The sequence below is a fragment of the Dendrobates tinctorius genome, unplaced genomic scaffold, assembly GCF_039654945.1.
Source record: "Dendrobates tinctorius isolate UK_male_01 unplaced genomic scaffold, ASM3965494v1 ptg000003l, whole genome shotgun sequence".
NCBI lineage: Eukaryota > Metazoa > Chordata > Amphibia > Anura > Dendrobatidae > Dendrobates > Dendrobates tinctorius.
Window position 1 is genome coordinate 87,788,111 of NW_027361671.1, and position 16,485 is coordinate 87,804,595.

The window sequence follows — 16,485 nt, forward strand, 5'->3', positions numbered from 1 at the left end:
TAATCCAACCACGTGCTTCACGCAAGAAGAATGTGTGAAAAAATGGGCCATAAATGCATTTATCTAGGTATATTTATACACTGGTACTTGATAGCAAGATCGCTGGCCCCTGAGGAAGCCACTTTTAGTGGCGACACATCAGGGACTTTTTTCAGGCCTCATCTTGTGACTACCTTATTCATACAGGACCATGCTCTTTTACAACCATTGTGACGTATCCATTCTTGCAGCACTATGATTTAGATCCTTGCATCTCCTACAACCTGCTTGCTTTACATTATTGGGTGTGTTCATTAAGCTTTCAATACATCCATATCCCTTTTTATGTAGCTTTCTCCAGTATTTGGTCAGATACACTTCTTGAGCATCTTTCATATGAACTCTGGTTATCTTATCATTGATACAAGTTTTATGCATATTTAGGGGTTCACATTTTTAGCGCTATGCACATATTTCTAGGGGATTATCTTTTGTTTTGTATTGCTTGCAGGTTGCACAGTATTTAGGTGCCTTATAAATCTTGGCTAAAAAAAATAAATTGTGCTTGGCAATTTGTTGGTTATATATTTACCATTTTATGATTCTTAAGCAAAACTATATACTTTAGTTTATCTTTTTAACATCTTGGGTAATCTGATTATGTATGAGATACCTTTTCATTAAATTTGTGTAGCATGTGGTGTTGATTTGTTTAGCGATACGACACGTTATGAATTTTGGTACATTTAATGGAGGATTATTTTCCTTTAGGTGTGCTGACCATATACTGTACATCCATTAGACTTGTATTGATAGTTGAATACTATATCAACTTGCGTACTGTGTCATTTGATTGAGGGCTGTAGCTCTATTGTGGGCTTTTGTATACTTTAAATGTCATTTCATGACCTTTTAAATGTTTTTAACGTTTTCTTTTTTTTTTTGCAGTATCAATAAAATAGTATTGTATTTCAAGGTGATCCCTGTGTCGGTTTCTTTCTTCTTTCTTTATTTACGGTCTTCAATGACATGCCAAAGGTGAATCCCATTTATTTGGTGGTGCCTTCCATTTCTTTTGTATCTCATGCTAGGACTAAAACAACACAGCAAAGGGACACAAAAAAAAACAAAATTAAAAAAAAAAAATATCAGAAAAAAAGCAGCTGTATGTTCCAACAGTAAGTCAAAATTTTAATGCACTGCAGGACACAACAGGCCCCCATGATAAAGGTGGAGGCAGCACAAATGCAAAATACTGATGAAACAACCACTCACACACCTATCATCTGTGGGGGGTGGTTGCCTAGTATTCTAAGGCTATGTGCCCACGATGCGATTTTTAAGCGTTTTTGCCACGATTTTCGGAGCGAAAACGCTGCAAAAACGTTTTTAAAATCGTGTACAGAACGCACCCCATGCATTCCGCACATGCTGTGCTAATGCTGCGCTTTTTTCCGCGGCGGAAACGCATCGCGGAAAAAAATCGCAGCATGCTCATTCTTTTGTGTGGAATCGCAAAGAATTGCCGCGATTCCGCACCCATAGGAATGCATGAGAATCGCTTACTGCCCGCATGTGGCTATGCCCACCATGCGGGAAGTTAAGCGTCTCATGTGCGGTTGGTACCCACGGTGTGGAGGAGAGGAGACTGTCCTCCAGGCCCTGGGTACCATACCCCTGTAAAAAAAAGAATAAAAAATAAAAAATCGGGGTATGTTTACCTTCCGACGTCCCGCGCTGCATTCCCGGCCTAAGCGTTCCCAGTAATGCCTTGCGACAAGGTCCTTTGATGACGTAGTCTCGCGTGACTCTAGCGGTCTTGCGAGATCGCTATAGTAACGCGAGACCAACGTCATCACAGGTCTCGCAAGGCATTACTGGGAACGCTGAGGCCCGGGAATGCAGCGCGGGAAGTCGGAAGATAAATATACCCCGATTTTTTTATCATTTTATCTTTTACTATTGAGGTCGCATAGGCGGCCTCAATAGTAAAAAGCTGGTGACACTTGTCAAACACTATGCATGACGAGTGTGACCAACCTGTCAATCACTTTCCAAACGATGCTTCAAATCGCTTGGAAAGTGCTTGAGAAAATCGTGGCAAAATCGCGAACAGAATCGCGGTAAAATCGCGGTAAAATCTCGGTGAAATCACGTGGAAAAAACCGCGCGATTTCTGGGAAGGAGTCCGGTTTTTAGTGTGCGTTTTAACACGCAACGTGGGCACATAGCCTAAATGTACTTTATATGGATAAGGCTTGTATAGGGTGCCAGTCACACAGATACGTGTAGTGCACAGTGCCTGACTTACAGCCTATTAGTCATGCCCATACTATTAGATCAGACAGGCTGCCATAACACAATATGAATGCACCCCACAGTTACAGGCATCCTAGTTTACAAGGCCAACACTAAAGGGCCCAACTGCATAGAATTGAAAAATGTATAATTAGATAAATGAGATGTTCAAAATGCCAAAAGGCATCAGTCCATATTTTGGCCAAAATTTGCAAGATCGCTACCAATCTCAAGGGTCCTCATTGACTTTGCGAGTTCCTAAACTCAAATTAAAAATAAAAACACTGTAAAAATACACAAAATTTAAAAAAAAATCATAGAAAAAGAACAGCACACCGGATCTAATAATATAGGTGTAGAAGTAATCAAGCCAAGGTGACCTCAATATGGATGATCCCTAAGTCTGGGAAAATGGACAAATGACTCACTGAAGATAGGGACCATCTATATTGAAATAATAATAATATTTATTTATATAACGCCAACATATTCTGCAGCGCTTTACTATTTAACCGTTTCAAACACAACAATCAAAAGTAACAACTTTAACAATAATAGTAATTAAAGCAAAATAAGACGGCCCTACTCGTGAGAGCTTACAATCTACAATGAGGTGGGGGAGATACAAAGCACAGGTGTGTATTTACAGTGATGTATTTACAATGATGGTCCAACCATCTCGAAGGAGTCGGGGATAGATAGAGACAGTGAATGGGCTACTCCTGCACACTTATACATAAAATGACTGATTAGGGAACGTAATAGGCTGCTCTGAACAAATGTGTTTTGAGGGAGCACCTAAAACTGTGCAAGTTGTGGCTGGTCCTAATTTCTTGGGGTAGAGCATTCCAAAGGATTGGTGCAGCGCGGGAGAAGTCTTGGAGTCGGGAGTGGGAGGTACGGATTAGTGCAGAAGTTAGTCGAAAGTCGTTTGCAGAGCGCAGCGGTCGGTTAGACTGATAGACAGAAATGAGGGAGGAGATGTAATGGGGTGCCACACTGAGGAGAGCTTTGTGGGTGAGAACAAGTACTTTGAATTGAATCCTATAACGGGCAGCCAGTGTAACGACTGGCGAAGAGCGGACGCGTAAGAGTACCGATTAGCCAGATGGATGACCCTGGCTGCTGCATTAAGGATGGACTGGAGAGGGGAAAGTCGAGTGATGGGGAGGCCAATAAATAGAGCATTACAGTAGTCCAGGCGGGAGTGGATCAGGGCGACAGTGAAGGTTTTTGCTGCTTCCATGGTGAGAAAAGGGCAGATTCTAGAGATGTTCTTTAGGTGTAAGTGGCAAGAGCAGGCAAAAGATTGTATATGGGAGGTGAAGGAGAGATTGGTGTCAAACATAACACCCAGACAGCGCACCTGCTACCGGGTGTTATTATGGTGCCACCCACGGAGCGGGAAATGTCAGATTTAGGGAGGTTAGTAGACGGCGGGAGTAGAAGAAGTTCAGTTTTGGAGAGGTTAAGTTTCAGATAGAGAGCGGACATGATGTTGGAAACTGCGGACAGACAGTCCCTGGCGTTCTGTAGTATAGTGGGGATAAGGTCAGGGGATGATGTGTATAGTTGTGTGTCATCAGCATAAAGATGGTACTGAAAGCCAAATCTGCTGATGGTCTGTCCAATTGGGGCCGTGTAGAGAGAGAAGAGAAGGGGGCCGAGGACTGAGCCCTGAGGTACCCCGACAGCGAGAGGAAGAGGAGATGAAGTGGAGCCAGCAAACAAGACGCTGAAGGAGCGGTCAGAAAGATATGCAGGATGGGTCGAGAGCGGATTTCTTTAATAATGGAGTAATGATAGAGCGTTAGGAGGAGGAGGGGAAAATGCCAGAGGAGAGGGAGAGATTAAAGATTGTAGGTAGGTGAGTTGTGACGACTAGAGAGAAAGACTGGAAGAGATGTGAGGGAATGGGGTCAGTAGTGCATTCAGTCAAACGAGAAGAAGAGAGGAGCCTGGAGACTTCTGTGATGGGATCAAATGTGGAGAGTGAGCCAGAGGAAATGCAGGGAGGGATGGGAGTTTCTGCACTTGGTGGCTGGGAGCGGATTTCCTGATGGATATTATCTATTTTCTCTAAAAAGTTGAAGGCCAGGTCATCAGCACAAATGTCTGTGATAGAGGCTTTTGCTTTTGGTCTGAGGAGTGAGTGAAAGGTGTCAAAAAGTTTCTTGGATAGTGAGGAGATCAGGGTGGTGAAGTAGGTCTGTTTGGCAAGGTGAAGGGCAGAATTATAGGTTCTTGACATAAATTTGAAGTGGATGAAGTCTTCTGGTGTGCGAGTTTTCCTCCATAAGGGCTCAGCACTCCTAGAGCATCACTGGAGAAGTCGAGTTTGCAATGTCAGCCAGGGCTGTTTTACTCTCTGCTTGAAGGTTTTTCAGGTGAGGGGAGCTACTTGGTCAATGGTGCTTCTGAGTGTCATTGTAATGATGTACAGCCAGATCAGGACAGGAAAAAGAGAAGATTGGGGACAATGATGAGTGTAGGGAGTCTGCAAGTCTATGAGGGTTAATGGTTTGTATATTTCTGAATGTGTGGTAGGTAGGAGTGTGCTGTGGTGGGCGAGGGTTTGTGAGCATGAAGGAGAGAATGTTGTGGTCAGAGGGGGGAAGCGGTGAGTCATCTAGGTAGGAGATTGAACAGAGCCAGACAAAGATCAGGTCAAGGGTGCTGCCGTCTTTGTGAGTCTCGAAGGTTGAGAGCTGTGAGAGGCCGAGAGAAGTGGTTAGTGACAGAAGCTGGGGTGCAGATGTGGAAGTGGGGCTGTTAATGGGAATGTTGAAGTCTCCCAGGATAAAGGTTGGGAGATCACCTTGTTATGATTGGATAGAGTTTTAGCTTTTTGATAAAACAATGTTAGCGAAGTACCTCACATTTTTTTATGTATCTAGCTATTCTGGAAGGTCTACTCTTCGATATTTAGAGCTTTTCCATTTTACAGCATTTTTCAGTAGTTATCCTAGTTGGGAGGGGATACTTTAAATGCCAAAACTGATTTTAAAATGTTTCCCTTAGGCAAATAACCCTCTTTAATTATTTTTCTATCAACCAAAATCACTATGCAAATGATGAAACATCCTCAGCTAAACAGGCCAATCAACTTAAAAGACAAACAGACTTTGTTAAAAGCCAGAAACCATTGACATTTTCGGTAAATGACTTTCTGGGCTTTTATAAAATAAAGAGTACAAGGACCCAAAGTATTAGCATCTATTAATGAAAAGATTGTGACAATGCTTGTACGCTTTAGTTGTAAACTATTGGAATGGATATATACTGCAAGTCTGTGTGCAGATATATGCAGAGTGGATTTTGTTACAATTTATTGTAATATGTTGCACAGCAGATAATGACTGGCGCATCATTAAAAATAAACTGACCATTGGGTGTCGTGCTGCTGGGATCTCCTGCTATCTGACTGCCCATCAAATTATATTTCCCTAGTAATGTGTATACCATATAATTGTTTTCTGGATCACGCCAGTGTATCTCCACTGTCGTCCAAGGACTTTTGCACCGATCTGATCGAGACGCCACACTGTACCAAGGTAGATGCTGAACCAGGCAGGAAAGGGTGAAACTTTTTAATAATCTCGAAAAAGATAGACAGGTTCAGAGAACTGCCATTTCCAATTTAGAGTATGATCTCGGCCATGCATCAGGTAAAGCTAGGGTTTCTGTAGATTGTCCAGATAATCTCATCTAAACTAAAAAGGCAAAGCCGAAACGTGCATCGGGGTGGGCACATCTCAAGGAAGTTCTCTTATTTTGCAAACATCTCAAGGGAGTCCCTGCCATATTTGAACATATGTACTATGGTTTTACTCATTATATTTACAATGTGCATTTTGACCAACTATTTGTACTACTATATGTGATAGCTCCACCCTCTTATAAAGTCACTATTGTTCTTTTTGATCTTTAACATTACAGCTTGTATTTGCAATATGTGGTCTACATTCACCATACTACAGGTCATTCTATAGCTCATTCGTGTACAGCCTACCATTAGCTATCTTCGGATCTATGTATAACACATTTTGATGTGCACCCTCTTCTTATTTTTATGTCCACTGCACATCAATTCTTTTGATCAATGAAATGTTTACCTTTCATATTGACTTATTTAGCTTTTCTTTTTTTTGTTTACATATTCCAGGTGGGCTCAATAGGCAAAACTAAAAAAGGACTGCAACAAAATGCAGTGAACCACAAACTGCAGCCTTTTCTCATGCAATAGGAAATTATTATAGGGTTTTCTCTGCCGTTATCTTGATCGTATCAAGCCATCGGGTTTGCTGGTGTTACTCTTTGCCTTGTTCCATCTATTCTCCCGACCATGATGTGTCCTCCTCTAATGATTGCGCTCTTCGTATGATGTGTCCAAAATAGGCAAGTTGTAACTTGGTGATCCTTTCTTTGAGTGACATATGAGGCTGGATGTGGGAAAAACTGTACAAAATTTATGACATGCAAATTTTTCTGTAGATTCGTCGGTGAAAAATTTGTATGTCTAAACTTACCAGATGTTTACTTCCATTAATCTTAAATGTGTGATATCTCTAGGCCTTATTATTGTATATATAATGGAAATGAATAAGTCTAAACAAGACTAAAACCACCTTACTCTAACAACTATAGTTCTTTCGCAACAAAGAGTGTGAGCCGTTAGGATGGTGACTTCCTATGTCTTGATAAGGCAGCGCTCACCGAGTGTATTGTGGAATTATTGTGTATTGAGTGTATTATTGGCAGCGGATTCACGGCACACAGGAACACTTTCCGTTTAAACAGTCTATGTGGTTAAACGGCATAAACCATATAAGGCAACATAAGGCAAACAGTCTTGTATTATACAGATTAATTCTTAATGTCCGCAGTAGAGCTTCGCTCTCTCAGTCCTTTGGCCACACAGGCTATGCCATAGCCAGAAAACAGGCTCTATAGCCTCAACACAGTTATTTCACCCTGACTGGGGGTTACCTCTGAGGAGCTCCTGCTCCAGACGCCTACTCTCGGTTAGTCCTTTCTCCTGAGGAAGCGGCCGCACTGGGCTCACCATTCCGGACAGTGCCTTATTCACTAGACCGCCTCACGGTTCCATAACCACAGCCGGGCAGTGGCTTCCCCAAACGCAGGCCGTCACAGACTATGCTCACACGTGGCTTGTCCAGGTGCTGTTCAGAGATCCAACCATACTCCCAGGGTCTCCCAACACACCGGCCTCACCAGGTCCAAGGTCACAGCAGGTGCTATTCAGGAGGGCAGCGCACCTTCCAACACCTAGACCTTCCAGGACCTTCCACATGAACCAACCAGGTCAATGCACTCTCTCCCCCCATGTGACCAGACCTCAGGCACCTTATATGGTCCATAACCACACCCAGAGGTGAGGTAAGGATCACATGGTCTGACCTCACTAAAGGTCTTCTTTCACACAGCCAGCCATGCACACACAGGCTTTACCCTGGGCTTTCAGACACATGCCCCTGGGTGGGTTTGTAGATGACTGGTCCCACCAATCTCACCAAGTCACCTAAAAGCTGCCCCATATAAAACAAAAAAAACCATTAGCAGTAGATCTGCTAATCACAACATGATTCTGCTTCCATCACGGGGCACCTACCCCTGTGATACATATCAACCCTGCTGGTCACCATTTTCCCCATTACAATGAAAGAACGCCTGCATGCATGTCCCACACAGTGCCCCCTTGCTGTCACAGGGGTCACTGCATCACAATATATATGTGCATATATGTGTATGTGTGTCACTGACGTGTGTGTGTGTGTGTGTGTGTGTGTGTGTGTATATATATATATATACACAGTCATATGTTAAAGTTTGGGCACCCCTATTAATGTTAACCTTTTTTCTTTATAACAATTTTGTTTTTTGCAACAGCTATTTCAGTTTCATATATCTAATAACTAATGGACTCAGTTATATTTCTGGATTCAAATGAGGTTTATTGTACTAACAGAAAATGTGCAATCTGCATTTAAACAAAATTTGACCGATGCAAAAGTATGGGCACCCTTATCATTTTCTTGATTTGAACACTCCTAACTACTTTTTACTGACTTCCTGAAGCACTAAATTGGTTTTGTAACCTCATTGAGCTTTGAACTTCATAACCAGGTGTATCAAATCATGAGAAAAGGTATTTAAGGTGGCCACTTGCAAGTAGTTGTCCTATTTGATTCTCCTATGAAGAGTAGCATCATGGGCTCCTCAAAGCAACTCTCAAATGATCTGAAAACAAAGATTAGTCAACATAGCTTTTTAGGGGAAGAATACAAAAAGTTGTCTCAGAGATTTAACCTGTCAGTTTCCACTGTGAGGAACATAGTAAGGAAATGGAAGAACACAGGTACAGTTCTTGTTAAGCCCAGAAGTGGCAGGCCAAGAAAAATATCAGAAAGGCAGAGAAGAAGAATGGTGAGAACAGTCAAGGACAATCCACAGATCACCTCCAAAGACCTGCAGCATCATCTTGCTGCAGATGGTGTCACTGTGCATCAGTCAACAATACAGCGCACTTTGCACAAGGAGAAGCTGTATGGGAGAGTGATGCGAAAGAAGCCGTTTCTGCAAGCACGCCACAAACAGAGTCGCCTGAGGTATGCAAAAGCACATTTGGACAAGCCAGTTACATTTTGGAAGAAGGTCCTGTGGACTGATGAAACAAAGATTGAGTTGTTTGGTCATACAAAAAGGCGTTATGCATGGAGGCTAAAAAACACAGCATTCCAAGAAAAACACTTGCTACCCACAGTAAAATTTGGTGGAGGTTCCATCATGCTTTGGGGCTGTGTGGCCAATGCCGGCACCGGGAATCTTGTTAAAGTTGAGGGTCGCATGGATTCAACTCAGTATCAGCAGATTCTTGACAATACTGTGTAAGAATCAGTGACGAAGTTGAAGTTACGCAGGGGATGGATATTTCAGCAAGACAATGATCCAAAACACCGCTCCAAATCTACTCAGGCATTCATGCAGAGGAACAATTACAATGTTCTGTAATGGCCATCCCTGTCCCCAGACCTGAATATCATTGAACATCTGTGGGATGATTTGAAGCGGGCTGTCCATGCTCGGTGACCATCAAACTTAACTGAACTGGAATTGTTTTGTAAACAGGAATGGTCACAAATACCTTCATCCAGGATCCAGGAACTCATTAATAGCTACAGGAAGCGACTAGAGGCTGTTATTTTTGCAAAAGGAGGATCTACGAAATATTAATGTCACTTTTATGTTGATGTGTCCATACTTTTGCACCGGTCAAATTTTGTTTAAATGCAGATTGCACATTTTCTGTTAGTACAATAAACCTCATTTGAATCCAGAAATATAATTGAGTCCATCAGTTATTAGATATATGAAACTGAAATAGCTGTTGCAAAAAACAAAATTGTTATAAAGAAAAAAGGTTAACATTAATAGGGGTGCCCAAACTTTAACATATGACTGTAAATATATGTGTATATTCTATGTGTATATGTCTAGTGTTTTGTGAGTTGTTAGTGTGATTTTACAGTAGCCAGACATGAATTGCTGGCTTTTCAAAGGACACCGATGCGTATAAGTCGGACAGCACTTGCATGGTGCGAGTGCTGTCCGATTTTTTTCTCGCACCCATTGATTTGTATTGGTGATTCTCGTCTGAGAATTGCAGCATGCTGCAATTTTTTTTCTCAGTCCAATTTCGGCTAAGAAAAAAAATCGCAAATGAGATGTCACCTATTGAATAACATTGGTCCGAGTGCAATCCGATTTTTTATCGGATTGCACTTGTCCGTATTTCTCACCAGTGAGTATGAGCCCTAACTGTCACTATATTAGTGGTCGTAACCATGAATACCTAAGAGCCTGCATTGCCTGCACATGAGGAAAGGGACATGGAGAATCAGAAAAACTATACTACATTTCTAATTAGAGGTATTTACTAATATTATTATTATTATTACATCTACTACATATTGGGATAGGATCTTGGAGATGGGAATACCCCTTTAAGATTAAACCATATGGTGTAGATGACAAGTGGTCCTTTGTTTGTGTGTCTGCACAGAACAGCACAGCATAAACTGCACTGTTCATAAAAGTTAAATAAGAGTATAGTAATGATCTTAATTTATAAAGTGCTTTGATGAAATTTCTCTTTTAGAAAAAGTAGACCTGTTTGATTATTGTTCCGTCGCGCTGTGCAAGATATGGGAAAACCAAGCACCACGTAACTAACATATAACAATGAAATATGAAGGTAGCGGGACATAATACCCCACTGGGAGACATTTCTAGATATGTTACCTGGTATGGCTGAGCTCTTTATTAAAGCTGCTCGTGTCCTTTTTTCTATGCCTCGGATACACAGAGAAGCCGGTAGACTCAGTCTTAAAGAAAAGAAAGGAAACTAGAGCTTAAAAATGAAAATATATAAAATGTGAAAAATAGACACTGTAAAGGGATTTTATATTTGTGCACATGGGAAGCGCTGAGTAACCGAGTGCTGTAAAAGCCCTACAACAAGTCCGAATTATGGCATAGCAATTAAACATGCCAACAAGTTTTTTCTCAAAGCTTCTAAATGAATCTGTGGGAAAAATAAAATCTTACATGTTTTGTACATGAAATGTTGCCACTTATCACAGCACCACAAAAACCAAATGCATATTGTAATTTGTAAGCGGCGCGCACAGGACATTTCTATGGCTTGTCGCTCCTTACCTTTTCTCTTGGATCGAGACTTCCTGAGATGAGCAGAGCGAAATGTCGGACATTGCTCAAACTCTGTGTGCAAGAATGAATGGAATGTATACATGCAAGAAAATGTGTATTGCAAGAAAGGCTAATCTATACAGAAAGTTTAAAGGGGATGTTCCCTTTCAGTAAATTATTGTCCCCGGTTGTAGGTTATTATAATTAAATGATCAGAGCATTGCTCACCTTCCCCAGGTTCACTGGCGAGCGTCCGCTGCTGCTCACGGTGTCTGGCATTGGCTTCGGTACTATCATATTGATTAGTGCGCTTAGCGGCTCTGCCAATGTATCGGAAACGCCCCCTTCAGAGCCACTGAGCGCACAGATTGGCTGTTAGAGTGACGTTAGCAACACAACCGGTGCAAAAAACAAATTGTGATAGGATTCATTCAATGGAATATTATTATATGGACACGTTCACGTGTTCAGCATTTGATCAGTATTTTACCTCAGGTTGTATAAGGACTGTTTCACACATTCGTTTGTCACCATCAGTCAAAATCCGCCGATTTGCTTTTTGCCCCATTGACTTTCATTATTGGCGGATTTTGACTGAGGATCGTCCGTTGCATCCGTATTTCTGCTGATCCGCCAAAATTTTGGCGTCCGCTGAGATCACCGAATGGACAATGCAACGTTTCTTTGTTGTCCGGATCCATATTTTCCTCTTATCCAACATGTTTAACCCTAAATTTTCTCTCTCCCTCTCCTCCACTCACCACGACATCGCCCGTGATCTCACCGCGACATCGCCAGAGATCTCGCCTCATCGCCCGTGATCTCACCGTGACATCGCCCATGATCTCGCCTCCACTCACCGCGACATCGCCCGTGATCTCACCTCCACTCACCGCGACATCGCCCGTGATCTCGCCTCATCGCCGGTGATCTCGCCTCCACTCACCGCGACATCGCCCGAGATCTCGCCTCCTCTGCCCGCTACCGCTGCATCGCCGGTAGTCATTTTTACTTTTCAGCCGCGGTTCCTTTAAAATTCCGAGATCGGCGGATCCTGGCGCACCAACCGTCCGGTGGCTCCTGTTGGTGTTTCATCTCCCACGGATCAGTTATCCGCCATTTTAGCGGCTGCCAACGCACAGGAAAAAACGTAAGTGTGAAACAGGCCTAAGCCAAAACCAGGAGTGGGTGATAAGTACAAAAGTGGTGGCGTGTTTCTATTATACTTTTCCTCTGACCGTTCCTCTCCTGATTTTGGCTTACAGATACTGAGGTAAAATACTGACCAAATACTAAACGTGTGAACGTGGCCTAATGGAGATAATTCAATGCCATACTGAGGCACTATTTAGCGCCACATAGAGGAATTACAGCTACATAATACAGAAATGCAGGGGTCTGCCTACATACAAGCTCATCACACACAACTCTGCTATTTGTATAAACTCTATGCTTTAGTCTATGGCCACATGTTCAGTATTTGGTCAGTATTTTACCTCAGTATCTGTAAGCCAAATCCAGGAGTGGGTGATAAATCCAGAAGTGGTGACGTGTCTCTATTATACTTTTCCTCTGATTGTTCCACTCCTGGATTTGGCTTACAGATACTGAGGTAAAATACTGACCAAATATTGAACGTGGCCTCAGGCTATGATCATATGCAGTATATGTTATCTGTGGTGACGTGGTCTGGGGACATGTTTGCAGAAAAGGATATGAAAATTCCAGGGAAAAAGTACAACTCTAGAAAAGTCTTCATAAAATCTTGAACTAATTTGATTTTATAAGCATTTCCATTTTTTCACCAAATTTATTACGGCTTTTGTGACATTTTTACATTTTTTTTATGTTTGCTTCACAATGTGAGTGGGGTTTTGGTCATCCAGATATTTTTGGCTAATTCATGATTTGATAAAGTGGAAAAAGTGGTCCATTTTTATTTTTGTGGCGTTGAAGTCTAACTTGCGGCATTGTAAAGCTTGTTGAAAAGGTCATGCAGCATTTTAATTTTTTATTAAAAAAAGGGTGCAAATAAAGGAAAAGAGCAAAAAAAAAAAGGATCTTTGCATTTGGTCCAAATTTTTCAAGCATCGTGCGCCACTTTGATGAATTTGGAGCAAAATCTGCCAATGCAATAAGAAAGACAGAAGGCAAATGATGAACTGGAGCCTAAGAAAATGAAATATTTCTTTTTCAAACATTCTTGCGTTTGGAACCTCCTGTATTGTATACGTGTGTCTGGATGTGTCCCAACACTTAGCAGTCCGCTAAGCACTGCATCAGCAAACAGAACAGGGAGAATAGGCAGTCGGCATTGCCAATGATCACTGTCCATCAGAGATAAATGCTAGCTGTATCACGTATTAACTGTATTGCTGTTAGAGCCGCCTGGAATGCAATTTGATTCCCTGGAGGCTTTTCTATGACAAATGACATTGATAACAGAGTAGCAAAAATGACAAGCTGGAAAGAGCATACAGGATTTCTGCAAAAATATCAGTAAAATGAAGTGAAACTGGGCTTTTATTAGTTTTTTTTTGTTTTTTGTTTATTCCTCATAGACTGTAAGCTTGCGAGCAGGGCCCTCATTCCTCTTGGTATCTGTTATGATCTATGTCAGAGGTCTCAAACACGCGCCCCGCAGTGCACCACATGTCTCACTCGCTGAGGCAGGTGGAAGGCGCACATTCAGGAGCGTGCGATGGCTGTCAGTGTTCAGTGTGCACAGGATATGGGATGAGGTCACAGGAGGGGGACGAGTCAGGGGTCACATGATCAGGAGCCTCCTGTATGGCTATGCAGGCCTATGTTGTGCTGGTTGTCATGGTGCTGGATGAAGGTAAGTTTATGTGTGGGATCAGCAGGGAGCAGGATGTATGGAGAGCAGCCGTGTGTGTACGAGGTGTACGGAGCGCAGCTGTGTGTGTATGAGGTGTACTGAGCGGGGTGTACGGTGTATTAAGTCTGAAAGGAATGCGGCCTGCCAGCTCAAATTTTTTTATGTGCGGCCCAGTTACTCTGCCGAGTTTGAGACCCCTGATCTATGTGATTATTGTTATACTGTAATGTCTATCGTCTGTACAAGTCCCCTCTGAAATGTAAAGTGCTGAGGAATATGTCAGCGCTATAGAAATAAAATTATTATTATTATTGTTGCATCACTTCATAATTTCATTCACTTATACTATAAATCACACAAACGCATAGTATCGGTCACGTTACAGCGATCCCCACACATTATATCTAACCACACTCACCAATACCCACAAAAAAAGCTCCAGTCAGCAGATATAAAACCATATTCTACACTACCAGTGACAGACATACCATCGGTGCAACCGCACAGGGGTCCAAGAGGTACGGGGATCCCTGCATAATGATGAGCTATTGGACTGCAAAGTGCCCAAACACTGTTCATAGCCAGGGGCTATTTTCTGTCTACATTGGTCAGTGAGTACCAGGATGGCAAAGAACGATCCTACAGAAATAAAAATTTCCCAGAGGAGAATTGTGGCTTAAAAATCTCCTCACATTGGCATGTCAGTCTCCACAAGGAGAAACATTAGGCTGAGTTCACACGTGGCGTTTTTTTCGCGTTTCCGCGGCTGTTTTAACCGCGCGATTTTGCCGCGAAAACGCGAAAAATAAGCATCCCATGCATTCCTATGGGATTCCGCAATGCTGTGCTAATGCTGCGGTTTTTACAGCGGCGGAATCGCTTTGCGGTAAAAACCGCAGCATGCTCATTAATTTGCGGAATCGCGGCGATCCCGCACCCATAGGAATGCATTGTTCCGCTTACTTCCCGCATGTGGCTGTGCACACCATGGGGAAAGTAAGCAGAACAATTGTGGATGGTACCCACGGTCCGGAGGAGAGGAGACTGTCCTCCGGGCTTTGGGTACCATATCCCTGTAAAAAATAGAATTTAAAAATAAAAAATATTGTTATTCTCACCCTCCGACGTCCCGCGCAGTCTTTCCGCTTCTCTTCACGCTCCCGTTCCCAGTAGTCCTTTGCGAAAATGCCCGCGATGGCGTCCGTTCTCGCGGGATCGCGAAGTCTCGCGGTAATTCGGACGTCATCGCGTGCATTTTCGCAAAGGATTACCGGGAACGGATGCGCGGGACGTCGGAGGGTGAGAATAACACCATTTTTTATTTTTTTTTACATTTTATCTTTTACTACTGATGCTGCATAGGCGGCCTCAGTAGTAAAAAGTTGGTCACACTCGTCAAACACTATGTTTGACGAGTGTGACCAATCTGTCAATCAGTTCTCCAAGCGATGCTACAGATCGCTTGGAGAACGCTAGCATTTTGCAAGCTAAATACGCTTGCAAAATGCTAGTTTTTCCGCGGGAAAATCGCGGGAATTTAAAATGCGATTTTCCCGCGGACTGGAATTCCGGAATTCTAGCGGTAATTTCCGCGAGAGTTCCGGTACGTGTGCACTTGCCTCACCCCTTGTATCCTGGTCAGACACCAGAGAAAAAAAAACAAGCTTTGGCCAAATATACGCCCTAGTTTTATACCATGTTTTGTCTCTACATAGGGCGTGGCCGGATGGAGAATTGGCATTGAAAAGTACAAAATTTTTGAACTTGCACATTTACACAAATATTTGGCAATTTTTGGTGTGTTAACTTTCGAGAAATGGACTGACAGATTCATAAGAATTTTAGGCCATAAAAAGAGACCTAAATTACAGCAGAAAGATACTGTATATACTCTTGTTGGTTAAGCAGAGTTTTTCAGCACATTTTTTGTGCAGAAAACACCCCCTTTGGCTTATACTTGAGTCATTGTACCAGAAGACGTCAGGGGAGGGGCGGATCAGCGGGTCATGGGAGACAGGAGCTGGCAACTGTGGCTAAGGCCTGTGCCCACTGCTCAAGAGAAATGAATATTCACTTCACTGGCAGTGAATATTCATTTCTCTTATAGAGCGCACAGTGACAGCTTCTGAGTTATCAGGGGTGCGTGCTATTTAAGAGTCATAAATATTCACCTCTCTCCACTCTCATAGGCGTGGAGTGGAGTGAATATTCATTACGTTAATGAGCGGGGACACGTGATCGCCCAGCTGCTGGAGCTGCGGGCACCGGAACAAGATGCTGCAAAAGGGCACACAGGGAAGGCAAATATGATTTTTTTTAATAATGTTTTTCTCATGGGGACCATGCATAAAATGATAGGGATGAGGAACCATGCATACAAGGAGATCCATGCTTACAAAAGCAGGGATGAGGATGGGGATAATTAGCCAGGCAGACAAGGATGGGGATAGGGAGCCATGCAGACAAGGATGGGGATAAGGAGCCATGCATGCCATGATAGGGATAAGGGGGCAATGCATACCCGGCTTACACTCGAGTCAATACGTTTTACCAGTTTTTGGTGGCAAAATTAGGTGCCTCGGCTTATACACGAGTATATACGGTACTTTAGTCCAAGACTGGAGAACATTTTTTGATTC

General features: G+C 42.7%; 1 protein-coding gene and 1 long non-coding RNA gene across 3 annotated transcripts in view; one reads left to right on the forward strand and one right to left on the reverse strand.

The window, feature by feature from the left end:
- CCDC60 (coiled-coil domain containing 60) overlaps window positions 1–16,485 on the reverse strand; it is a 290,651-nt gene that overhangs the window by 152,542 nt on the left and 121,624 nt on the right. For both annotated transcript variants that reach the window (XM_073559162.1, XM_073559232.1), the window contains exon 3: window positions 10,600–10,682. In XM_073559162.1, the coding sequence (XP_073415263.1) occupies window positions 10,600–10,682 (83 nt within the window). The remainder of the gene's footprint in view (window positions 1–10,599; window positions 10,683–16,485) is intronic.
- LOC141069607 (uncharacterized) overlaps window positions 1–16,485 on the forward strand; it is a 43,699-nt gene that overhangs the window by 18,085 nt on the left and 9,129 nt on the right. The window lies entirely within an intron of this gene.